Source organism: Atractosteus spatula, chromosome 9 (assembly GCF_055471065.1).
Source record: "Atractosteus spatula isolate fAtrSpa1 chromosome 9, fAtrSpa1.hap1, whole genome shotgun sequence".
Lineage (NCBI taxonomy): Eukaryota > Metazoa > Chordata > Actinopteri > Semionotiformes > Lepisosteidae > Atractosteus > Atractosteus spatula.
Window position 1 is genome coordinate 14,051,042 of NC_142714.1, and position 25,578 is coordinate 14,076,619.

Consider the following 25,578-nt stretch of genomic DNA (forward strand, 5'->3'; position numbering starts at 1 on the left):
TTACTTGATGATTTTATTGTTTTCATTTCATAATGCCTTTCCTTTTCGACTCATCCATGCTTTCTCTAAATTTGGCTTTAGTCCTGATAGGAAATTAATAGCCTATCCTGTACTCTGACAATAAATATTGTTCTTGTTGGTCTACATAACGTAAGACTCATCAAATATTTAACACACGGCGTTTCATAGGAAGGAAGATGTCATCGCATTATCCCGATCTTTAAAAACTGACTAATGATTTCTTCCTCTCTTTCTCCCTCATTAGGTTCAAACCTTTAAGATAGAACCGGTATTTTGATTTCGCTGGCTGTAATGCTTCTGCTTTGATGAATAATAAATAAATATAATACGCGTTTATGGTGTCTGGAAAGAGAAGACGGGGTAAAACCAGAAAATCAGTTATAAATAAGAACATGACATCACCCTGTTAATGATCACTGAAGATGGATTATTGAATTGATTCAGTTGCCCTTTTAACTGGCCTGGATGTCCAGCAGTCGGCTGTTCCGTTTTGATATCCGATACTCTTTCAGCAGGTCAAAAGCGGAAAAATACAAGAGCTGATAAGATAGCGAAAGGTTCCTGTGTCAGAAGGCTACTGTCCTATGTCAAACTACAATGCTAGTGCCGGATGTAGAACAGCTTTAGAAAAGGGGCCTTATCGATTATCTAATCGATAAATTAGGCTTCGATGCTGTCTAAAAGCTTCCTCGTTTCCTTCCTAACAAGGCTTTACAAGTAGGAGACAGAAACTGGAGTCTGTTTTTAATTACACAAAGGTTGTTTAATAAAAAGATGTATATTTAATGATCTGTAAATACTACGAACCGTTATTTTCCATTTTCTCGATTGCTGCGAATGTAAAAATGTTTTGGAAATAACTCGAATGTGTCTAGAGACTCCCAGAGCGTGTGACTTAAAAGAAGATGATACAAGAGCTAATAAAAGTAGTTTTTTTTAAGTAATCTTAGCTAAAGTCGTTTGAATGGGAAGTTGTGTGTGTGGCTAGTCTTCCTATATTTATGTTTAAACTCGAAAGGTGCAAGAGTGGATTCTGTTAAAATCCAAGGAAAACAACTTCTATGGAAACTTGCTACAGTGACCAGGCATTTTTAGATTTCTTTTTTTAATATGATAGTGTAAAGATGATAAAAGGATGATAAAGGATGATAAGATAGTGTTTATGTCAAGCGTGCCATTGGTCTCGTGTCCAAACGCACCTCGGTCACCCAAGGGAGGAGGGTTATTTTATATGGGCAGTTTACTCTTAAGCAATGGCGAACTTTACACAGGCGATGCGTTATGCTAAGGGGAGGGATTCCTATTCCTTCTCAGGCTTGTGAGAAAACAATGCAGCTCCCAGCGGAATTCCTGAAGGCTTTGCCTGTCCTTTTAAAGCGAGAGAACAAGCCTGCCTGCGCCTGCTAGTCAGTCAGTCCTGCATGTTTGCTCAATCTGGGGCGCTAGGCGCTATTGGTCTGCTGTCGAATATAAACGGGCTGAGAACTTTCCTTTTTTTTTAAACTATAGTATATAGAAGGTAAGATGTCTTTTTTCTCTCGAAATCAATGCACGACGCGCAGTTTAAGTCATACATTATGTTGTGTTTTTTTCTGCACACCTTGTCATTCTAATACAAATCTTAAATTTGCGTAAAAACGTAATCCCATTAATGCTAAAATTATGAGGTTTTTTAGCAGTTCTTTATGTCTGAGTATGTTTTGTTTTATATCATAAGATGACTTCTATACAGTCCATTTTTATTGCATAATGCTTTTAAATGGCCTCTTTTAATTTTGTAAAGGCATTGAAATATATAAATAACTCTTAATACCAAAATAAACTGTTTAAATGTCGAACAGACACTCGACAATATTACTATATTTTACAAATATCGTACTTTGATATTTACTTAACACATTAAAACATTAAAAATATGATTGACAACATTTGTGTTATCTTAAGACACTTATCGGAAAAGTTATTTAAAGCGTATTTTATCGTGCGGAGGGTGTCTAGTTTATTTCAACTTGTACATGTCCGGGCATGGTAGCGGTACTACAGCAAGCAGTATGCCAATTACACATCGCACGCTTTTGACTTCAGATTAACCTTTTTAACAAAGCGTTTAAAACGTTTATGAGTGAGTACTGAAGTACTGAAGCAACGCGTCAAGTAAAAATTTCGATATAATACTTAAAACTGCGAAGTGAAGCACTTTCCAGTAACCTCCATTGTTAAATTTCGCAGACGCTCGGTGTGTCATATCCCTTCCTGTTCCCACTGGGTCTAACTGAAGGAGCTCAGGAACTGATTTCCTTTCGCATTTTCCCACAGACTGAAGAAGCAAATCCTATTGGGATTATATGAATGTGGAAAATTACTGCACTGTTTCAGATAGGGAAATCTAACTCGAACTGCTGACCTACTAACACGAGCTTCATTTAACTGTCACAACTAGTTACGGGTAAGTGTAATCACAGAAAGAAAATGTTTCTTGTTTCGAGGTATTTTCTTTGCTAGCTGAATTTTCATGAATTGTATTATTCAAACCATTGCAAAACTCAAGGGGTTACAGCACAAAAAAACGAGCTTGGTAACCCCTTATATTAAGCAACAGCTAAAAGCAGGCCGTTTGAAATTTTGTGAAGCGTAACTTAACTTTTTTTTAAAAAAAAAGATAGGGTGCAGGGTGAAAAGGAACTTGAGTACCTTGTTGTCCTAAATTTCAGTCTGTGAAAATGGGAAAGGCAGATCTGACAATATAAAACCACACCAGAGAACACAAAGATAATCTCTGTATTGTAAACACAAACCTAAACTGCCCTCCAAAGGTAAATCTATTGCTGATCAGAGCCAGAGCAATTTACCCAGTAAACCTGTGGCTGTAGCCAGCAGCCATATTACCCTGCAGCCCTCAACTGGCAGCCCACTGAAGCTAAGCAGAGTTGACCCTGGTCAGTACCTGGATGAGAGACCTTCTGGGAAGCTATGGTTGCTGCTGGAAGTGGTGTTACTGGGATCAGTGGGGGGCGCCCACCCTGTGGTCTCTGTGGGTCCTAATGCCCCAGTATAGTGTTGGGGACACTCTACTTTAGTGGGTGCCGTCTTTCGGATGAGACGTTAAACCGAGGTCCTGACTCTCAGTGGTCATTAAAGCATTTCTCGATAAGAGTAGGGAGTTATCCCGGTGTCTGGACCAAATTTACCTCCTTGGCTTTTACTGTGGCCTCCAAATTGTCCCCATGTACGATTGGCTTGCACTTGCCCTGCGATGGACTGGCGTCCTGTCCAGGGTGTACCCTGCCTTGTGTTTGTTGCTTGCCGGGTAGGCTCCAGCTTCCCGCGACACCGTATGGTATAAAGCGGTTTGGTAAATGACATGACATGACATGACCTGTGGCTGTAGTTGTGTCATTGTGCCTGTAGAACAATTGAAATCTGTTGCCCGTGAAGGGTTTGCAGATGACATACTGATCTTTTTTACCTTTTGGCTCAGTTATAGTTTGGTGTCACACAGCAGTGCTTTGTGTAAATGGCAGCTTTGTGACCCCCAGCAGGGCGGAGATGTCCGAAAAGAAGGCCTGGAGTGCCGACGCACGGCCCAAGTGTAACCGCAGCAGGAGCGCGGACAGCTACGCCTGGAGCAGCAAGAAACGTTCGCGAGGAGCCCGCAACGAGCCCGCCCCGGGCGCCGCGGACGGGGACGAGCTCGGGCACGCGGGCCGCTCGGCTTCCTGCCCCCGCAGGCACAGGGAGACGAGGTGTAGCTGCTCCCCGGCTGGCGATGGCGACTGCGAGCTGCCCTCCTGTCGCAAAGCCCTGTCCAGGCGTTCCCTCCGGCAGAAGTTCCAGGATGCGGTGGGCCAGTGTTTCCCCCTCCGCTCTCATCACCACCACCACCACCCGGCTGGCACCTCCCGAGTGCTCTCCGTGCAGCTCTGGTCCAAGCGCAAGATCCACGTGTCAGAGCTCATGCAGGACAAGTGCCCCTTTTCCCCCAAGTCGGAGCTGGCCCACTGCTGGCACCTGATCAAGAAGCAAGGCAGCCTGAAGGGTGTGGAGGCTGAGCAGAAAGACGGGCCGGGCTCGGCGTCCCCTCCGGCTCTCATTTCCTGGGAGGAGATCCGTCTGCCGAGGTCGCAGGGAGGAGGGGAGGGAAGTCTTGAAGAATGGGATCTGAGCCTGAGGCCTGAGGCAGGCCAGGACTCCCCCCCGCCGGGCTCCATGCACTGCCTGGTGCCCGACCTCCTCCAGATTAACAACAGCCCGTGCTACTGGGGAGTTCTGGACCGCTACGAGGCGGAGGAGCTCCTGGAGGGGCAGCCGGAAGGGACCTTCCTGCTGAGGGACTCGGCCCAGGAGGAGTTTCTCTTCTCCGTCAGCTTCCGCCGCTACAGCCGCTCCCTCCACGCCCGCATCGAGCAGAGCGGCAAGCGCTTCAGCTTCGACGGCCGGGACCCCTGCGTGTATCGGGACCCCAGCGTCACGGGGCTGCTCCGGCACTACAGCGACCCGGCCACCTGCCTCTTCTTTGAGCCCCTGCTCTCCCGGCCCCTGCCCCGCAACTTCCCCTTCCCTCTGCAGCACCTGTGCAGGGCCGTCATCTGCAGCTGCACCACCTACCAGGGCATCGACGGCCTGCCCTTGCCCACCTCCCTGCAGGACTACCTGCGACAGTACCACTATAAATGCAACGGGGCCTCTGCAGTATGACAGACCCAGAGCCGCTGGCGTTATCCCAGCAGTTCGCGTGTCAACGCTGGCCGTTTTCACTGGACAGGGATCCTTTAACGAGAAACAGCATCGGCAGAGATGGGATTGGAGACAGTAGCAGAAAGCAGACCCTTACACTACAGCTCAGGGTGCCAGTTACAGGGGTACATGTCAAGCCACACTGTTGGACATTTTTGTTTTTGGACACATGGTAGCAGTTATTTCCTGCTCTGATAGGGTATTACAGCTCAACACAGGCTTTTGCTTTTCCTGTACAGTTTTACACTCACCCACTGGTTACTGGCTGCTCTGGGAACTTGGACCATCTGCCCAAATTGGAAATTGGACAACTGCACTATCCTCAAGATTCCTCCTACAGGTATAGACTGACAGCAGGACAGACTCCGAACTGAATTGACTGACACGATAAACCGTGAAAATGAATTGCTCATTCACAAGTTTATGTTAGGTTAGCTGTTACGTTGCCTTTTAAGGTGTTATTGCGATTAGAGCCAGCAGATGTCACTTTATCGAATTGAAATGTTAAAAAAAGACTTGTACAGTGTTGATGGGTTGGATAAAAGCCATAATATATTAATTGTTCTTTTTATTTAACGTATTTATTACATTATTTTATTTTTGCCAGTTTCAGTCTTGGTCACACAAAGCCCTGGCTTGATTAAATATATATAAAAAATCTGTTATCCTCTTTTTTAACAGATATTAAAACCTCTGCTAACACATTTGTTCCAAACCGTCTGTTAGCTCTGCGGCATTATTGACTCAATGCATAAAAACACTAAAATACTCTTAATAAAAATGCATATTTATATCATAACATTAATAAGACACTTCAGGTTTTAGACACTTGATTACTGCTGCAGTGCAAATTCAGAATTCCCAGATAATACTAATTAAAAACGAAAATTAAATTAATAAATAGAAGTAACTGTCAATAGCTAGGGCTTAATACATTATCATTGTCTCCTAATAAGGAGCTTATGTTCAGATATATTTTATTCCTTATAGACAGCTTTCCTCCTATTCTGGTTTTCATAAACCCAAAGGCAAGTTAATGGTATAGAAAAGTTTTCAGCCTTGAAAGGGAAAAGGCTTATTATAGAGGGCAGCTTTCTATTTCTGTAAAATGAACCTGACAGATAGTAAATGCATAGCAAAAATAATTGATTTTTTGGCCTCAGTTCATAAATGTTTAATGACCTAAGGTAAAGTAAGCAATTCTGCATATACCCTTGTGAACTGATTTTATACTTGCTCAATTGTTTGGTTTTCCAAATAAATGTTTGTAAATATCTTTTTAAGTAATAAAAAAAGGGTTTCTGAAGTTTGCGATTCCTCTGCGTTTCATTGTTAAAAATCAAAACACTGGCTGTCTTCCACTGTGGTGTATGCTAAATTCTGACCTTTTGAAGCTGTTTACTGATATTTATTAGTGCCCAACTGTAGAAGTGGAGTCTGGCTGGAGAGCAGAGAGACATATTAATTGATCTGCACCAACCACAGAAATGAAATATTTATGCCTATGTATTGACCAAGTTATAACTCCATTGTCGTTTTCATCCAGCGCCCTGCCTCGTGTTATAGTATAGTGCGATATTGTGTAGAATGAATCAAGACAGTGTGGCTGCACATTCAGTGAAGCTCATGATTTTCTGGGAATCTAAAGTCCAAACCTGCTGGCTAAATGGGGTCCTGAAAGAGCAGCAGAAGACAACTAGATATCAGACAGAAGACTTGCCTTATAACAACAGTAACACCAGCAGAAATAATTGCTTTTCAGTGTTTTTGGAAACAGATCTGCTACTAGAAATTCCCCTTTATCCTTTTAGTTTTGTATTTAATTTTGAAAATTACTTTGTAGGCTGTGATGCACTTGATTGCTCCATCTTGTCTAAAGCAATTTAACACCTTGCTCTTCATAATCTATGGCTTGAAAGCAGTATTCTAAGACTTGCAGTGCCACTGTCCACAGGACACTTAAAAGATCATTGAAAAATAAATTGGAGACCCCAACAGCATTAGGCACTTTCATGTTTTTTTTTGTTGTTAGGTAGGGTCCTGAGAATATTTGTTTCAACCTGGGTGTCTGCTGTATATCCGCTGAAGCTTTCTGCATGTGTGAGCTGTATGTGAAAAACAGCTACAGTAAGTGCAATCAGTTTTTACAAAATTAAAACTTACCTATGACCTGTCAATAGTAAGTCAATTTTTACAACACGTTTCATAGCCACAAAGCGATTGAACGGTAACTTCTAAATAATAAATGGATAACAAATAGTGTTAAATTATGCATTATTTACAACAGATAAGGTCCCTGTAATGCATGTCTGATCAGGGTGTAACCGTCAATATGGGACAATAATAAAAAATACATCTTAGTTCAAAAAAGTCAACTCTGCATCATATGAGATGGATGTTTTCAGAATACTGGAATATACATATCTTCAAACTCAGGTTATAGAACTGTGATAATGTTCCAGATAACACACCCCAATCTAGTCATTTGGTGTTGTGCTTTTGAATATTTGTGATATTACAATATTTATAATATTACAGGAGATAAAGTACTGTAGTAAAGCTGGAGGATTCTACTATTTGGTGGAAATTAATTTGGTGCTTATTTGAATGACAGGGAATTTTACCGAGCAACGCGCCTTTCGTTAGTTTATGCATATAATGACGGATAAACAGCGACGCCTACCGTTACATGAAGAAAGTACAGTACCCCTACAGAAAATTTCACTTGGGTCGGAAAACCCAGGACTGGGAGCTGAGTGATGCTTTAAATCCCTATAAAACTGGAAAGATTCCACCAACGATGAGCAGAGTATTTTTATTATATCAGTCAGTAGGCAATAAGAGTAGAGTTTAGAATTATTAATTTCAATGCATTTGTAAGTTGATTTGTCGATCAATAAATTATATTATCATTATTTCTTGTTATAATTACGTTTATATCGTTTAGCTTTAAAATCAGAACCCAGATGAATATGCATATCCTTAACACTTAGTCCGCTAGTCTTCTCTGCAGTGAAAAATGGAAAATTAAAGGTGAGACCAAGTTAAACGGGGAAAACAAAATCCAGTCTAAAAAAATGAGATATATATTACATATATATTTATTTTAACAAACGCTAATTGTTATTAATTTATAAAACAACGTATCCCAAAGACAAGAACGAAGAGTTACACTGTCGCAACAATAAGCCCTTTTTTAAAGGGGGCGGTGTCGACGTGGAGTGACGTAGTTGGCGGGAAACCTGAAGCTGTTTCCTTTTCATGCTGCGCGGGAGCTGGAAAAGCAGCTGTATTGTTGTAGACGTTTTTAATTTGAAAATCTGGTAAGTGCCTGCTTATTTTAATTTTGAACTTTCATATAATGTATGTGTGAGCAACACTTGTTGTAAACGAAGCAAAATAAATCTGTGCTTTTAATGAGTGCTCTGTATTGGATGTTCCTGCGCTCAGAGATCTGTCAAGGTTTTTTAAATATAACTCTACACAGTGCGTGGTCTGAATAAAATATATATTGAGATTGTAAAATTTGGTAATGCTGTGATGGTTTTGTAACTGATGCGATTTTGGGAGTTCCGAAGCTAATGATGAAAGCGATATAAATACGTTCCTTACTGTAACATTCAGAGATCTATATAAACACTGTTTTCCTGTTTGTTGGCCTATGTAAAGAAGACGGAAACACTTATCGTTATTGCTGTAACAAATGAGAGCGTCTAACATAAGCTCATTTCGTTTAATACAAGGTAGCCTAGTACAGTCACTTCAAATCGGCAGTATGCAAGTATTCTTTTCACGATCAGTTTTGCCTGTAGAAAATCCCAACAACGCAGTAAACATTGCAAGTGATTAAAAAAAAAAATTAAAGTACTGTATATGCGAGCTTTAAACATCAAACTGTCCAGTCGTAATTTTTATTGTCTGTGGGGAAAAAAGGGAATAAGAAAGTAAGGAAATGCACGCTGAAAACCAGGAACTGTGCAAGTGAGATTTATGTTTTTTTTTCCTAGTACTGTACGTTTTGGAAGCCGGAGCATGCCTGCTGAGAGGAAGCCGATGCGCTATGGACACACGGAAGGGCACACGGATGTCTGTTTCGATGACGCTGGGAAGTACGTAGTCCGCAGTTCATTGTCCGATTTTAATAACTGGCAGATTATCCTAGGTGCCAGTTTTCGACTCAGTGTAGAAGTCAGTGTTTTTTATGAAAATTCTACCCGCCACCCTAGAGTGTGTATGGTAGTTCATTTTCATATTAGATTGGTTTCTTGTCTTTTCACCTCCAAATGACACCTCCAAAAAAGCGTGTCACCCTGCTTCGGATTTTTAAGCATTACAGAAATATTAATTTACAACAGCGTTATTTGTGGTACCAATACTTTTCAGCCCTTCCTGGTTGCATTTGTCACCCACATGCTCCTCTGTCCTGCCTTCCTCTTTGCCTTGTCCACCGCCCACCCCTCAGGTACATCGTGACCTGTGGCAGCGATGGCGATGTACGCATCTGGGAGAGCCTGGATGACGATGATCCGAAATCCATCAACGTGGGGGAAAAGGCCTATTCTTTGGCCTTGAAGGTGAGAGCATGGCAGTGGATTCCTAAAAGCAAGGGTCTTTCACCATGCTGTAGAAAACATATTGCTCCCCAGAGAACGGCAGCCAGATACCTGCTGCGGCTTAAAGGCATGTCCTGCGCTGACAGGCTGGAGGAACTGAGCCTCTTCAGTCTTGAACAGAGAGGACGGCGAGGGGACCTGATGTGGACTTTCCAAATCCTCAAAGACATTCACAAAGTCAACCCAGAGGATATTGTCAGAATGACCAGTGAACCAGGGGGCACAAGTGGAAACTATATGGAAGTGCATTTATAACTGAAAACAGGAGGCACTTCTTTCCTTGAAGGGTTGTGAGAGTTTGGCATAAGGTACCCAGCCATGCTGTTTAAGCTGGTACCCTGGTTTCTCTCAAGACCCAAATGGATGAGACCCTTGGTTAAGTACTGATTACCAAACACGCTAGATGGGCCAAATGACCTCCTGTCATTTGTAGCCTTTCGCATGTTCTTAACATCAGCTGTCACTTGGGAACGGCAACACTGTAAGAGTGTTCCCAGGAAGTTTTATATTTTTGCACAGCAGTGTAGGGTGATAGTCACGACCAAAGCTGTGTGGCACTGTTTTAAAATAATTGTTTGTGTTATTAAACGGTTCTTTTCAGCCCTGAGTCCTCTGTCATTCAGCTCTGGAAATTGGTCAGGAGAGACCGGAACACCAGCAGACTTGCTGTACAGTATTTCTGACGTTTTATTTTACTGTGTTGATTGAAAGGTCTCTGCTTATATGAGGTTATGTTTATGTTTCCATCTCGCAGGAAGGGAAGCTTGTCACAGCCGTTTCCAATAACACAGTGCAGGTCCACACTTTCCCTGAGGGGGACCCAGATGGCATCTTGACCCGGTTTACCACCAACGCCAACCATGTCGTTTTCAACAGGAGTGGACAAAGAGTGGCCGTCGGGTCCAGGTACCAGAACTGCGGCAGGAGTGAGGAGTCCCGTCCTAAGAGGGCTCAGTAGTAAAAGAAACCTCACTTCTGGGAGGCAGTGGCTTGGCGCAGACCTTGACCATGAGGCAGTGTATTTCCTTGTGTGGATTATCCAGCTATTAGTTTGTATCATGCTCTTAGGAGGTGGCAGGGAGTGTAGTGTCGGGTGCCTGTCTCGACTCCTGACTGCAGGGTCTTGGGCGCATATCCCTGGGATGTTTCCCTGCTGTTGTGCCCCTGGGCAAGGTGTTTTAGTCCCACTGCTCCTGCCCACCCAGCTGTGGGAACAGCTGTCTCTATTTGCACCCCCACACCCATAACTCTTCACGCCATGGAAACCAGAGCAGGCTCTGAGCTGAGTGAGTTATTGATCGCTTGTACCAGGCTGTTATTTCAGCGATACAGGAATGTCAGTTTGAATAGGAAAAATGAGGGCTTTTTTTCTGAGTAGCACCATTTTGTTTTCAGTCTGAAGAACTTTTCTTTTTCTTTTCGCTGCTCTTGTTATTTTTCCGTCCACATTAATTGGAGATTGTGTGGATCATCATCTTTGCTTCAAAGTTCTTTGAGAGCTACTTCATTGACCTCGTTGTCCGGATGCTTATTTTCCCAGTGACTTCTTAGTGAAGGTTGTTGAGGTTTCAGACAGCAGCCAGCAGAAAACACTGCGAGGACACAAAGCTCCCATACTCAGTGTGGCCTTTGACCCAAAGGATGAGTTTGTGGTAAGTCCTCTACAGTAAGCCATCAAGTTGTGGCAGAAAACATCCAGAATAGTGAATAGTAACAGCAACAAATAAGAGAGAAAGAATTACAAAATTGTATTTTGTAACTGTAACATTGTTAAGAATTTTGTAGCTTCTTGCCATTTTTTGGCTTACTATATTTTTTTTAATCCCAGGAATGCTTTTTGTATAGTCCTTCATGCCTGGTTTGTTTGCTTCATGTAATTTATTCTTGTCTGTTGTTAACTGGGAGTATCTTTTCAATTCAGGCATCTTCGAGTTGTGATGGGTCTGTAGCTGTCTGGAAAATAGCAGACCAGGTATGACAGTGTGAAAGCGCTCTTCTTGATGTGTTGCTTCTTTCAGAAGGAAATCCTTTTGCAGGCTTATTTCTTTACCGAGAGGCAGAGTCAGATGCCTGTATGATTTCATACTGCTTTGTGCAATAAAAAATGCCAACGTAAATCGTTACTGTTGTAATCCGACGTCTTCGGATTTAATGCAAACACAATTATAGATCTTAAAGCAGGGGAGGGCAGTCCTGATCCGGAAGGGCCTAGGAATCTCCAGGTTTTCATTCCAGCTTGGCTTTTGATGTCAATCAGGTACACATTGACTAGGGCCAATTCAACAGCTTCTTCCACCTCTTTAAGTGCTGGGGTTTTTAAGAGACGTAGAAAACCTGCACTGGCCCTCCAGAACCAAGATCTCCACACCTGCTTTAGAGTTTTCATCTTAGCAGGTGGTGTTTAAGCTGCCGTTTAATAATGCTTGTTTTGATGTGAAAACTGTTCAAACTGTATTTCAGATGCAGGTGGCCTGTTGGCAGGTGTTGCAGAAGTCCAGTGATGTAGTCAACACCACATCACTCTGCAGGCTGGCCTGGCAGCCCAGTTCTGGGAAGGTACAGCCTCAGACTGTTGAGAGAGGCACACTGCGTTCCCATTCCCCACCTTGATACCTTCATGTCTGCTTCCTGGGTCTGGGTGTCGGAACATTTCCCAGCAGCTGTGTATTCATACATTGGAAAAATGCATGGCTTGGGATTTGTTTCTAAAATGCATGAATAAAGTTTAGGACCTCGATTTGATCTTACAGCGATGTTATTGTGAGTACTGTCTCCAGCACCTCCCTTCTTCATCCTCGTTTTCCATTGTAAGCAAAAAGTCCTATAAACTGATCAAATTGGCAGGTTCTCATGATGGATTGTCAGCCCCCTTGTCCTAACTGGCAGTGTGCCCTTGATTTTATTGTTGTGTATCATTGCATCCTTTTTTCTTTTCTTGCAAAACTACTCTCCTGTGAGCCCACCTGATTCATAAAGCAGTCGAACTGCTAAACTGAAATGTTTTCTGCTGTCTGCCCTTAGCTGCTGGCTGTTCCAGTGGGCACATCAGTCCACTTGTATGAGAGAGATTCCTGGAAGAGCGTCCACACTCTGACTGACGACTTCATCACGAAGGTGAGTGTAGGACAGCTTGTAACGTGTGCGCGCTTCCTAGCAACTTGGTGTTAAAATAAGGGCAGGTCTTATCTAAGACCTCTTTACTATGGAGGCTGTCTAGTGCTCTTCTTTAACGATGAGCCTTTGTTCTGGGGGGGACTAACGGATCTGATCTAACTGAAGGGCAAAGCGAACAGCTTTGTTTCAGACATGCAGTTGTCCTCAGTTGTGGGGCCTGATTGAGCAGGTATACTGTTCTGCGTTTTCCCCCAGCCTGTGAATGTGGTGGCCTGGTCACCTTGTGGGCAGTTCCTGGCAGCAGGCAGCATAGGTGGCTTTATGACGGTCTGGAACATCGAAACCAAGGAATGCCTGGAGAGGTACCACTTCAGCTCATGTTCATGTTTGTGTTGCCCAATTGCTGATGAATAAGCCTAATCCAATACAATCCATACATAAACATATAGAATATATAATATGTTATATATTTATATAAATCCAATAATATAGTTAATATTGAGTAATATCAATAAAATGTCTAAGTTACAAATATATTTAATAAACATATAAATATACCCATAATCCATAAATAAACAATCCAAAATAAACAGGTTTTGAATATCATTGTGTTTTTATTTGGGTAAAAAAACCACTTCAGGATATACATATTTTTTATCTTTTTTTACCATCTTTTTGAACCTGCTGTTAAATATTCTTAACACTTTCATATTATAATTATCACCTTTTATGTTATATATTAGATTATTACCTCTATTGTTTTTTTTTGTTTACAAGGTTCATTTGTTCTTATTGTTCATTTGTTTAATTGATGTTTTCTCCAAGATATAACCTTATTTTCCTTGACACCTGAGCTGAGCTTCATATGTACAGGTGGCTGAACTGTGATTGTTTTCCGGGCCCTGGCTGTTTGTTGGTTCTCAGGGAAAAGCATGAGAAAGGCTACACTGTGTGTGGCATGGCCTGGCACCCTGCTGGAGGGCAGATCGCCTACACTGACACAGAGGGCTGTCTGGGGCTTTTGGACGGAGTATCTGCGACAACCGCAAAGAATTCCAAGGTTAGACACCACCTAAAAGTATCATCTGCCCAAAATCTGACCATGCTTTTTTTTCTCTGTGGTTTTATTCTTGATATATTGTCAGTGAGGTTTATTCTGTGGCCTTTCCTTTTCTTCGCTAAATTTAATGAAGAACGAGCTATCTTTTCTGGGTGTGCTTATGTTGCAAAGTTACTGATTTTTTTTTACATGGTTGTTTTCTAAAATCGGCATCGCTAACAGTACCACTTTCCCACAGGTCACAGCCAGCAAGGAGGCAAGGGACTATGATGATCTGTTTGATGAGGATGATGACGGATTGCTGGAGGAAGACCTGGGTGAAGGCCGCTCTTCCCCGAAGAAGCCTGTCCCTGAGGAGGAGGAGGACGACGACCTCATGCCCTCCATGAGTCGAACCCGAAACCGCGGAGCCTTCCTGGATGACGATGAGAACTCTCTAGGTGAGATACTCACAACATTAACCGGCGTTTCCGGCCAGCAGAGATTATGATGAAATGAACTGTGTATATAAGAGGGTAATGCAAAGTAAAATGTTTTAGCGATGTGCTTGAAGAAAGGAAAAGGAATTAAGCAAATGAGCAAATTCTGACTTTATGTACTAAAAGCTTTAGTATCTGCTGAGTTGTGATTGTTTCAGCGATGGACATGTTGTGTGTATGTGTAGATGTGGGGTCTGTGAAGCTGGACAGAGACGGAGATGGAGATGACGATGGGGCCAGTGCTGTTGTCCATCCCACAGTTCCTGCTGTACCTAGGCCGGTTTACGAGGGACCCCTGCCCACCCCACCACAGAAACCCTTTCAGCCCGGCTCCACGCCAGCACACCTCATGCACCGCTTCCTGGTGAGGAAAGCCCCAGTGTTGCCCTGATCCACAGGAAAGAAAAAAAAAACACAGAAAAGGTTCCCAACACAGCCGATCCGGGTCTAAACCTCCCTTGTTGACGAGCCCGTGTGTTTGTGGCAGGTCTGGAACTCGGTGGGGATCGTGCGCGGCTATAACGACGAAGAGGACAACGCCATAGACGTGGAGTTTCACGACACCTCCGTTCACCATGCCATGCACCTCACCAACGCCCTGGGGCACACCCTGGCCGACTTGTCGCAGGAGGCCGTGCTGCTGGCCTGTGAGGGAACGGAAGAGCTGGCTAGGTAGGACGCGCAGTCTCTCCGCCTGAGGGCCAGTCGCTCTTCCCACGGCTTTCAAGGATTCTGTTGCGATTACAAGTGGGGTTTGCGCTTAACCAAGACGTCAGGAGGGCTTGCAATGGACAGGACTGCAAAAATCGGCATTAAAATGTTTATCCTATCTTTATAAGCAGTGGCAGGTAATTCAGTATTGACAACAATGTGAATAGCATGAGTAAACAGTGACAGTGAAATTATCTGGCTTTGATCTATAATTAAATGGATCGCCTTTTGCATAGCAGTGCTGTTCACAGACCATCGCTAAGAGCCGCTGGACTTGTGTTTCAATTGCGAGCAGCAAGGTGCAGTGCCTGCACTTCAGCTCCTGGGACACAAACAAGGAGTGGATGGTGGACCTGCCCAAGGGGGAGGATGCAAAGGCGCTGTGTCTCGGCCAGGGCTGGGCAGCCACTGCCACCAGTTCCCTGCTGGTGCGGGTCTTCTCCATCGGAGGCGTGCAGCGGGAGATCTTCAGCTTGCCAGGCCCGGTGGTCTGCATGGCCGGACACGGAGAGCAGCTTCTGCTCGTCTATCACAGAGGTATTTCCCAGCAGGGGCCTTCTGGTTTCAGTGGTAGCCAGTAAACACATTACTGGTGACCTATTCACAACTCACTTGGCTATACTGTACATTTAAGGTGGAAAATTATGATTCTTCACTGCTCTTAAACCATAACAAATTCTCTTTTCAGCTATCAGTACTTCAGGACATTTTGGATTGTGTTCACAGTATTCTCTGCTGTTCATCTGCAATTACTTACATTATAGTTTAGGTGTCTACACAAATAAAATGTCCTTACAGGCACATTTATGTTGCTGTCCGAAGCAGAGGAGATGTTAAAAGACATTGCTGTTGGCAGAAGAGATGTTAAAAGACTCCCAACTTTCTTGATCCCTGATTCCCAGACTTAGTTTATTGTAATGGCAGTGACAGTAAATTGGTCAATACTGGGGGAAGCAGTGAAAAGTATGTATCTTCAGATCCCTGTGTGAAAAAAGGAATAGTAGGATTTTTCATAAGCTCAGAATTTTTTGTTTTGTCTGTGTCCATAGAAGAGCTTATAAGCCTGTTTTCATTACCTCAGGGACAGGCTTTGATGGGGAGCAGGCCCTGGGTGTCCAGCTGTTGCATTTTGGGAAGAAGATGAGACAGATTCTTCATGGGGAGCCTCTCCCCCTGTCTCACAAAGCCCACCTGTCCTGGCTGGGCTTCTCTGCTGAGGGTGAGTCTCTCTGGGGAGATTGACCTGGCTGTGTTACTGCTCCTTCTCTCTTTCTATCCACTGCTATTCAGTTTTTAAATGTGTTTTGTTTTTCTTCTGCCCATACAGTAGAAGCCAAATTGGATTTGACTTTTATAGTGTGTGTGATTTACTCCTCCCTCCAGGTACACCTTGCTTTGTTGATTCCGAAGGTGTTGTGCGCATGCTGAACCGCTCCTTGGGAAACACGTGGACCCCAGTCTGTAACACGCGGGAGAACTGCAAGGGGAAATCCGACCACTACTGGGTGGTTGGCATCCATGAGAACCCCCAGCAGCTGAGGTGAGGCCCTGCTGCTGCCGACCTCCAGATACAAAGCATTGAAAAGAACCCTTATATGATTGGGGCGGTGTGGTGGCTCTGTGGCTAAGGATCTGTGCCTGTGGCTGGAGGGTTGCTGGTTCAAATCCCGTGGCTGGCAGAGAAATCCTACTCCGTTGGGCCCCTGAGCAAGGCCCTTAACCCCAGCTGCTCCAGGGGTGCCATATAAATGGCTGACCTTGCGCTCTGACCCCAAGCTTCTCTCTCCCCATCTGTGTGCCTGTGTGTCTCATGGAGAGCAGGCTGGGGTATGGAAAAAGACAAATTCCTAATGCAAGATATTGTATATGGCTAATAAAGTGATCTTATCTTATCTACACCAGGCCGGACGGTGAAACGCAAAGTAAAACACACCCATCTTGAAAGTAGCATAATATGTCTGTGATGCATGTTGACCGTTTCATTTTTGTAGGATTAAGTAGGGGTTAGATGGGTATTAAAAATATATAAAGCCTGAAATTAGTTGAGGTGGATGTCTCAATAGACATCTTCTGCACTTGAGAGTTAAACGTACAGGAAATTAAATTTTTCATAATGTTATACAGTGAGTCACCCAGGGTGACGAGTAAAGAAAGGAGCCAGAAAACTAATATTGTGGAACTCTGATCCCTAGAGGACAAATTGTCCATTTTGTACAAGAGTTTTGGCCAAGAAAATTTAACATTAAGCATGGAACAGAGAAAGTGCAAAAAAATACAACACATTGATATTGCATTTGATGATCAAATGCAGTTTGAAGCTTTTTTTTTTACAATTCATTTCATGATGTCTGTACCTGACATTCCTAAGCTTTAACAAGGTGCCGTGTGCAGTACTGTAATACAGACATAGCGAGGGCGTGTCAGTGCAGCAAGTTGAAAGCCCTTCTACTGCTGTTCCCCTTCCTCAGATGTATTCCCTGTAAGGGGGCTCGGTTCCCCCCAACACTGCCTCGCCCTGCTGTGGCTATCCTGCCCTTCAAGCTGCCCTACTGTCAGACAGCCACAGAGAAGGGCCAGATGGAGGTAGGAGAGTTGTTGATATCTTAGCTGAGCAGTGAGTGATCAGTATGACAGCAGTGATATTACAAAGTCTTCTGTTTTTGAAAGTTGTTGGGGGAATTTTACTGATAAAATATATATATTTTTTAGAAAATGATGAAATGTTGGGCAACTTGGTGGCACAATGGTTACCATTGCTGCCTTGCAGGGCTGGGGCCCTGGGTTCAATTCCAGACCTGGTGTACTATCTGCCTGGAGTTTGTATGTTTTCCCCATGTTTGTGTGGGTTTCTACTGGGCGCTCCACTTTCCTCCCACTATCCAAAAACTTACTGACAGGTTAATTGGTTTTGGGGAAGATTGGCCCTGGTGTGAATGTGGGCATGTCTGTGTTTGTGTTTGCTCTGTGATGGGCTGGTGTCCCTTCCACAGCATATCCTGCCTTGTGCCTGTTGCTTGATGGGATAGAGTTTGATTCTTCCATGACCCTAAATTGGAAGAAGCAGTTAGAAAATGGGAGGATGATGAAATGACAGATGAAAATGATGTAAAGGAAATAAGTATTTAATCAGCTGTGCTTTTGTGTCTCCATCTAAAGTGTGCTTCCAGGAGTTCCATTTATTCCTGGGCACAGAGTGTCCTGTCCTGAAAGGAGATGATTACAGTGCTCGTGTTGTAAAACTGGTATGCTCTTTTCTGTGTGCGTTTTCAGGAGCACTACTGGCGGTCTGTGCTGTTTCACAATCACTTTGACTTCCTGGCTAGGAGCGGATATGAGTTTGATGAAGTTACGAAGAACCAAGCAGAAAAAGAACAACAGGAGCTGCTTATGAAGATGTTTGCTGTGAGTATAAAGAAATAAGACCATACATTTTGCTCTTGTATCTTTTTTATTTGAAACAGACAGTTAAGTTGTGTGAAAATTGAACTGTATGATAAGAAAACTTAGCTAATAGAAATTACATGGAAGCAAAAGAGTCGGAGGATCTGTATTCATTGTATGTGTTTTTAAGAATGCTTGACAGGGACATTTAAAGGCAAGTTATTGAAAACTGATATCTTTAGGTTTATTGAACTGTGTATGTGTTTGTCTGGGTGTCCAGCTTTCCTGTAAGCTGGAGAGGGAATTTCGCTGTATGGAGCTGGCAGAGATGATGACCCAGAACGTGGTGACGTTGGCGATCCGCTACGCCTCTCGCTCCAGACGCATGGCTCTGGCACAGCGTCTCAACGACCTGGCTCTGGAGAAGGCCACGGAGGTTGCCATGGCTACACAGGAAGTGGAGGAGCAGGAAGAAGATTTCGACACTAAAGTGAATGCTGGGTAAATTGGTTTTTTTCTACAAACCTTTTCTGGGAAGCAGGTGCTTTTGGATGTTAATAGATCTTGAAATGGTTGTCGCTCAGAGTTCAAAATAAGAGGCTTCCGTGTACATTAGAGTTTCAGAAAGTCACGAGACTGCAGTGATGTTTGCCAAGAACTACGCAGCCACTACAGGACCTTTCAGTTCTATTTTGGAACATAATTCTGAGTATGGAATAGCAAATCTTATTTAATCTGTGGAACTTCTGGGAATTAGTAAATGCGCCTGTTGCTTCTGTTCACACACTGTACACATTTATAAAATGTGTTTAGATTTCTAAACTATTATCTATTAGTATGTCCATCATAATGATGCAGTCTGATGTAGTAGAATTTATATTTACCCATATAAGGAAGTGTTTTTGCTTTTTTATACATAGTTACATTTGCCATTTCCAGGAATTTGCAAGGTGTTGTATCTTGTATCGCATGTAAAAGCAGTTCCAGTTATAAGTCATTTTCAATCAATCAGTGTTCCTAGAGCAAGAAGCCACAGACAGTATGCTAAGGAGGAAGAGGAGCAGGATGAAGTGGAGGAAGAGGAAGGCCCAGACCAGATGGAGACTGAGGAGACACCAGACACCAGAAACACTCGTGAGTCTCTCACTCCTACTCGGAAACGTAGCTGTGTTGGTGGGAGTGACTCTTCCTCTCCATGTTCCACTGTAGTACTGCCTTGACACCGTATATATGTCACAGTAAAGACACTGAACCAGTGTTTTCATGAAATCCCTAAATATTTAACCTTTTATGTATTTACTTAATTACGGATTAATATTGCATCCCTGGTTTCATGTTTTCCAACAATTACTGCTGTGGTGAAGCTGATGCATGCTGTATGTGTGGTGCTCACTACAAGTAATACTGTATCTCACATTAGTGGTTTTGCACTCGTATGAGATAATGACTAACTTAGTTTTAAAGTATTTTCAGAAGGTGTTGTAGTGGCATTTTTTTCCCCAAATTTCCTGTTATCACCCATTATGGGGAATTGCCTGTAGAGGCCATTATAGGTTAAGGCCTCATAACTCCCTTGAGAGGAGTGAAGCTGAACTAAAGCTCTAATCATCCAAAGCTGAAATCTTGCTCACAGAGCTTCATGTTCTATAAATTATGTAGGTCTATGTATTTAGTTTGAGTTGTTGTTTCACAAAATTGAGATGTTTATTCATTTTAAATTTGGAAATGGAGAACAAATATTTTTCCATCTAAATCTGTGACAATGGAAAACAGAGTTGCATTCTGAAAAGAGGTTGAACTGAGATGATGGAAACACAAAACCTTCAGCAAAGGCAGACACAAATGGCCTCACTCAATGATAAGAGCATTTTCACAGGAACAACCTATTCCGGACTCCTTTCATTAAAACAAACGAACCAAAGAAAACTTTACAACAGACGAAAAGGCTGCCCATGAACGCTGTGGCTTTTGTGTTATACCACAGGGCTGAATCCCTTCAGCATAGGGTCCAGTTCATCTGAGACAGCTTCTCCGCTGCCTTGTGAGTACCTTTTATTACTTCGTAGAGCAGTTTGTCTGTTCTGTAAGTGCCTTTACAGAACTTTTTAAAATATTAAAACTTGAATACATTCTTCTGTGTTTGTACATTATGATTTACATATTTTCAGTCATTGAATGTACTGTATATATTTGTGTATCCACAAACAGTGTAAATGCAAGACTTATACTTTGTAATGGTTCATTTATTTTTTGTTCCTCACAGTTCTTGGGGCCAGCAAAGAAGGACGTGTAAACCCTTTTAAGGTGAGAGCCTTCTACCAGACTGTGTTGGACTGCAGCGCTAACCCTACACAGATGTTGCCCAGAGTGTCAGACTGGAGATGGAATGAAATGCTAATCGGGTGATTTGGAGTGAGGCACAGATATCTGTGGAAGCATAGTAATGTTGTTGTTTTACAGGGAACTCCTTGAGTTTTAAAATACATTTTGGTATTGCCATTGATCAATTCTGTTCCATGTCTAGGTGTCTGGTGGTGGTAAATCTTCAAGCTTCTCTGCAGCACAGCCACGTGTGACCAGCGTCCTGGACAACATGACCAGATCCAATAGGAAATCCTCCATGCCAGGCAGTTCTACAGCCAGACAGGACAAGTCTCTTGTTCTGAAGCCACTAGTGCCCAAACCAAAGTCCAAGGTATTTCTAAGGCTAAAGAGTCCTTTGTATTAGGCTTAAAAGCAGTGTCCTTTTTTCACATCTGTGGCAGCAGATTTTGATACGCAGGTTATTATCTAGTCTCCATAGGTTACTTTGGGTACTGCCAGCCATGTATATAGTTAATTATTGTAGTTGCTATGGTAAATGAATTAAAGACATTGCATTAAAGGGACTTGTGGACAAACTGCAAAATACGTTGCATATCTTAATACAATTTGAGTAAATGCACCTGAATATCATTGACTGCAGAGTATATGGCCAGATGCATTATCATGTACAGATTCAGGTGTGTTCTTTGTTATGACTTTTAATTAGGTAAGCGGCACAAAACACAAGCAGCCAGATCTTTCTGTGACTAAAAGTGAAATTGACCTGTGTTCTCCAGACCCAGGCTACACTGTTGCAACTGAGTGCCACTAAACCAGCTCCTAAGAATCTGGAGAAGGGAAAGGACAGTGCAGCTGAGAAGGAGAGCAGTGCTGGCAGAGAGCCTCTGGTCTCTGCTGCAGAAAACACCGAAAACAGAAAGTAAGCTGTAGACCCTTTTAATGTTTAGACTGAGATTGTGCTTTGGTGCATTTGCCTTATAGTGTTTATACTCTGAGCATGAATCATTTTTTTTTCTTCATTTTCTAAAAAAGCACCATTGGAAGAATTGAACAGCCCCTTTCTTAATGATGAATTGCAGGAGGGTGTATAATTTGCATGACACTCATGTCCTGCATGTGCTGTGATTGAGGGGGTGAAGTAGTGGTCGTCTTTACTTGACTGATATGACACTTTTAGGTCACCCAAGTTTGCTGTGCTTCCAAGCTAGTTAAGTTTAAATCAGTTCAGCATTTCATGGGATTACAAGTTCTGTCGCCTCCTGCAAGCTTGCCTTTAAAATGTTCGAGTAGGTAGCTGTGTCAGCATATGTTAGCTGCAAAGGAACAGGTAAAGGTAAAGTTTCATCCTGAAAGAAAATGAAAAGCATAAATCATACACGCCATAAATCAGGCGTGTTGCACACCTGAAGAAGGCTCCACAGCCGAAAAGTTGTCCCTTTTCTTTTCAGCGTGGAATAAACCTTTAGCCTTTTCCTTTGTCTTTAAAATGTTCACTTTTTTTTCTTTACTTCTTTTTTTCAAAGAAGTAAAAACGTTGATGAATTCTGAAGTTCCCAAAATTGTGTAAGATGTACAGCAGTTTTACTGTGGTGCTTTCTTCTCCAGGCCCAAGACAGGTTTTCAACTCTGGTTGGAGGAGAACCGCAAAACAATTGTGGCAGAGAACCCAGACCTAGAAGAGACAGATGTTATCAAAGAGGCGATGGGCCGCTTCAAAGCTTTGTCTGCTGATGACCGACTGGTATGACAGGCTTCATTTTTTACACAGTACAGCTTGAACTGCAGTACACAGCTAAATGAGAACTAAAAGGAAGCTTTTTTATATTGTACAGAACACAGTGATTTTTAAAAAAAAGATTATCATTTAAATGTTTGAGCCCTAGCTCAACATTTTTGTATATATTTTAGATATTCGTACCTTTTTGTATATATTTTAGATATTCTTACAGCACCTGCAGGTTAACAGTGCCCTAAAATAGCTTAAGTTCCCTTATTATGCTAAGGTGTCAATTTCATCCTTAATTGAATGGTCAATCCCAACCCTGGTCCCGATTTGATCTCTCTCTGGAGTTAAACTTAGTATTGATTCCAACATCTTGTGAAACAGGGTGCAGACTTTTTGAAAGGAACTTTACAAAGGCAGATTATGATCTAGCATACAGTACCCTCACTGCCAAAATTTAATTTCTTTACCTGGGGGTGATACAATGTGTGAAAACAAAGACACTTTTAAACAAGCATAAACTGATTTAGGCCAGTCTGTCCGGTTGCCTGTGGTTTCCTGATAAAATGGCAGCTAGGAAAGGGCGTGCTGCATGTGGATCTTTCTTTGTTGCTTCTGATTAACGTACCGTACAGTTAGTTTCTTTTAAGTTATCACCCCATGCTTTGTTTTACCTGCGCTGTGGAAGCTTCTGATTCGGAGTGATTTTTAATGGTCCATGCCGTGTTCAGGGGAAAGCAAAGATGATCACCATCCGATTCATATCTTTTCAATCAGACGTTCATTTGAACATGATCCAAATCCTTCGTGACACGCTTTGATGGGCGACATTATCGCTTTGAGTCGTGCTGCTGATTTGAGCTCAGAACGGGGATAGGACAGTGGCGGCTTTGTGCACAGGTGGGGATGGCTTCAAGATGCAAACCTCCTCATAAATTCCAAAATGTTCACCCACCACCACACAGATGCACCAGATCAGATAACAGGAAGACCTCATTCCCACTAAATAGTTTTGCATCCCTGCCCGAGCAACAGAAACACAAACACTTACCGTCCAGCCTCTTGAAGCACCTGTTCATGACCCTGCAATGCAGAGGCCACTCAGCAGAGTGGGCTGTGACGGAAACGCAGGAGGGGTCGGCCTGCGTGGGGGTCTTTGAAGGACCCGTTGCTGGGGAACTCAGGCCACGGTTCTTGGGGACATTGTTTATTGATCTTATGCTAATGATTTGGGAGGAATAAGTGAGGAGATGGATGCTGGGACACGACATCAATTCAGGCTCCATTTGGGTGGAAGAATAGGAGTGGGAGGCATCGGGGAAAACTGGTTTCAATTGCTCTCCTGCTCAGCTGTCGATGACTCATCCGGGTTCTGTCCTGTCAAGTGTTAGTCTGCTGATAAAGAGACTATTAAAGGAAGATGCATCCTAAACTGTACTGTCAATAGCTATTAAATAGAAACAGTGGCATTTAAATGTAGATTGGGAGCTTTGTGTGTATGCAGCAGATGTACAGAATGAAGTTAAGGTTTTTTATGATTCATTTTGCTCTCTCCCTGGAAATTGATTAGCGCAAAACTGCCGCTGTTTTCCATCTTTATCCTCTGTCGGTGTGCTGCAAAAGATGTCGGTTATAAGCGTCTGTGACATTTCACATTTTCATTTGTTGCGTTTCCTTGAAGCAGGCTCTCTTGCCCCCATTTTCTATCTGCACTTTTTTCATATAAATACCGTGGGCTTACAAATTCCAGTGGCCTTGACTTCGAAAAGCAGTGAGAAAAATGTGGAATACGCCCGGAAAATGAGACCCCTAGATGATGTACAATACTGTGATTCAACTGCATGTCATGGCCCTGCCTCGTCTTATTGAACGCTTTGATAGATGTTCCCTTTCCGTTTTTTTTGTTTTTTTTAAGTCCTGGACAGAGAGAGCTAAGGGAGGGAATTCGGGAGACCTGGCAGAGTTGAAAAAACGAAAGCGGGTGGAAGGGGAGAGCGGAGAGGAGCAGGTCAGGGGAGAGACGGAGACGAATGAAAACGGCGCCAAGAAGAAGAAGCCTCTGGATGCCTCTGCCAAGCTGTCCGCCTTTGCTTTTAACAGGAGCTGAAGTTCCCAATTAATGCCTGTAACCTTCATGGCAGGCTAAAGCAGCCACTGCAGCACTGCACCTGAGTGTATTAAAGTCCCGCCACACTTTGGTCACAACTGGTTAAATAGTTTTATTCTATTTCTGGCTTTAATATTTTCAGGGATCTCTTACTGGACCTTCTAGAGAAGAAGGAACACCTTATTTTTCAGAGATACTGTAGCACAATATCTATTAATGGCTCTCAGTTCCTCACGCTCACGAATGGAGTTGGGAATGATCAAAGTTATACCCATAATCCCAGCGAACTGTAGGGGCCTTTTGCCTTCATTGCAGATGCATAATTATAAAAATCATTTTCGAACATTTGAGAACAAGGCTGTTGATTCAAACCATTGGTATCCTTAAAAAAATTTCTCAGACCATTTCAAAGGTGGTACTATAATCGATCCTGTCTTTGGGCAGAAGACAGTCAAGTATCTTTGGTAAAACGTTGAAGCTTGAAACAAATTAGTGTGTATTATGCCTCTCGTTTGCATTGTAGATAGATGTATAGAGAGCTGGCTCATTTGCTGTTAAAAAGTAAAAAAAAAAATAGCTTCTCCACCATAGATAATGGAATGTGTTATTGTGTTTAACTTTGGATATTTTTTATTATTTTACATAGCTTTGTATATTAAAATGTTTTTTAAGATCTAATGTATATTAAAATAAACTGAAAAAATATCCAGTATATGTTTCTAGATTTTTTCATTTTGTCAAGCTGAATTAACCTTAAGCCTAGAATACAACTCTGAAAACCTATTAGGAAAAATAACCAGACATAACTACGTCACTGACTAAAGTGCAGAATTGCATGTTGGTACACTTGGCAAAGACATCCTTTTCACTCTTGTTTTTGAAGATGGAATGTAATCGTTTATTTTGAATCATGTGTTCATAAACATGAAACTGGATGTGTTAGGAAAATACTGATTTATGAATCAGCTAAATTATTCTTCTGGGCAGGTCATGAAGGCAAAATGTTTTTGAGGTAACTACCAAAAAGTCAGAGTTAGTTTTTTTTTTTACCTGACCGAAGTCCATTAACCGTGAGATCAGCGCACTTATTTTACCTCGCTGAAACCCATCGGAGAGGACCTTGATATACAGCAGGGAGGAGCATCAAGCGCCACTCTCCAAAGCAAATTAGTGTGGCGTTTTTGACTCGGTGGTTATTTTGACTCGAGGCAATTTTGTTGCTGTACATTTTGTGAAATACTGTGGTCACGCAACCACTTAGTCTCAGAAATTGATTTTGCCTTTTTAGGTGTTGCTTGACGTATTTAGAA

At 42.6% G+C, this 25,578-nt stretch overlaps 2 protein-coding genes across 2 annotated transcripts; both read left to right on the plus strand.

Moving 5' to 3' along the window:
* The first annotated feature begins 2,335 nt into the window (after positions 1 to 2,335).
* On the plus strand, positions 2,336 to 6,058 carry socs4 (suppressor of cytokine signaling 4). Its single transcript, XM_088925471.1, has 2 exons — positions 2,336 to 2,467; positions 3,558 to 6,058. The coding sequence occupies exon 2, from the start codon at positions 3,568 to 3,570 to the stop codon at positions 4,714 to 4,716; it is 1,149 nt and encodes a 382-aa protein (XP_088781597.1). The 5' UTR covers positions 2,336 to 2,467; positions 3,558 to 3,567; the 3' UTR covers positions 4,717 to 6,058.
* Positions 6,059 to 8,013: 1,955 nt separating this feature from the next.
* On the plus strand, positions 8,014 to 24,973 carry wdhd1 (WD repeat and HMG-box DNA binding protein 1). The gene is made up of 26 exons (XM_088925212.1): positions 8,014 to 8,078; positions 8,763 to 8,864; positions 9,218 to 9,329; positions 10,123 to 10,274; positions 10,909 to 11,020; positions 11,290 to 11,340; positions 11,829 to 11,924; positions 12,390 to 12,482; positions 12,738 to 12,844; positions 13,407 to 13,542; positions 13,781 to 13,982; positions 14,207 to 14,385; positions 14,509 to 14,693; positions 15,028 to 15,269; positions 15,814 to 15,951; positions 16,116 to 16,272; positions 17,201 to 17,315; positions 18,003 to 18,134; positions 18,394 to 18,614; positions 19,126 to 19,247; positions 20,098 to 20,154; positions 20,377 to 20,417; positions 20,638 to 20,808; positions 21,215 to 21,357; positions 22,044 to 22,179; positions 24,077 to 24,973. Exons 1-26 carry the CDS (start codon positions 8,017 to 8,019, stop codon positions 24,266 to 24,268), a joined length of 3,456 nt encoding a protein of 1,151 aa, XP_088781338.1. The 5' UTR covers positions 8,014 to 8,016; the 3' UTR covers positions 24,269 to 24,973.
* The last annotated feature ends 605 nt before the right edge of the window (positions 24,974 to 25,578 follow it).

What these genes read in the sequence shown, in the direction of transcription:
- socs4 (XM_088925471.1), top strand. Translation starts at nt 3,568, where the DNA reads ATGTCCGAAAAGAAGGCCTGGAGTGCCGACGCACGGCCCAAGTGTAAC.
- wdhd1 (XM_088925212.1), top strand. Translation starts at nt 8,017, where the DNA reads ATGCTGCGCGGGAGCTGGAAAAGCAGCTGTATTGTTGTAGACGTTTTT. An exon ending in TGACGATGAGAACTCTCTAG is followed by an intron (nt 13,983 to 14,206) that starts GTGAGATACTCA and finishes GTGTATGTGTAG; the next exon opens with ATGTGGGGTCTGTGAAGCTG. An exon ending in GCTGGGCTTCTCTGCTGAGG is followed by an intron (nt 15,952 to 16,115) that starts GTGAGTCTCTCT and finishes TCCTCCCTCCAG; the next exon opens with GTACACCTTGCTTTGTTGAT.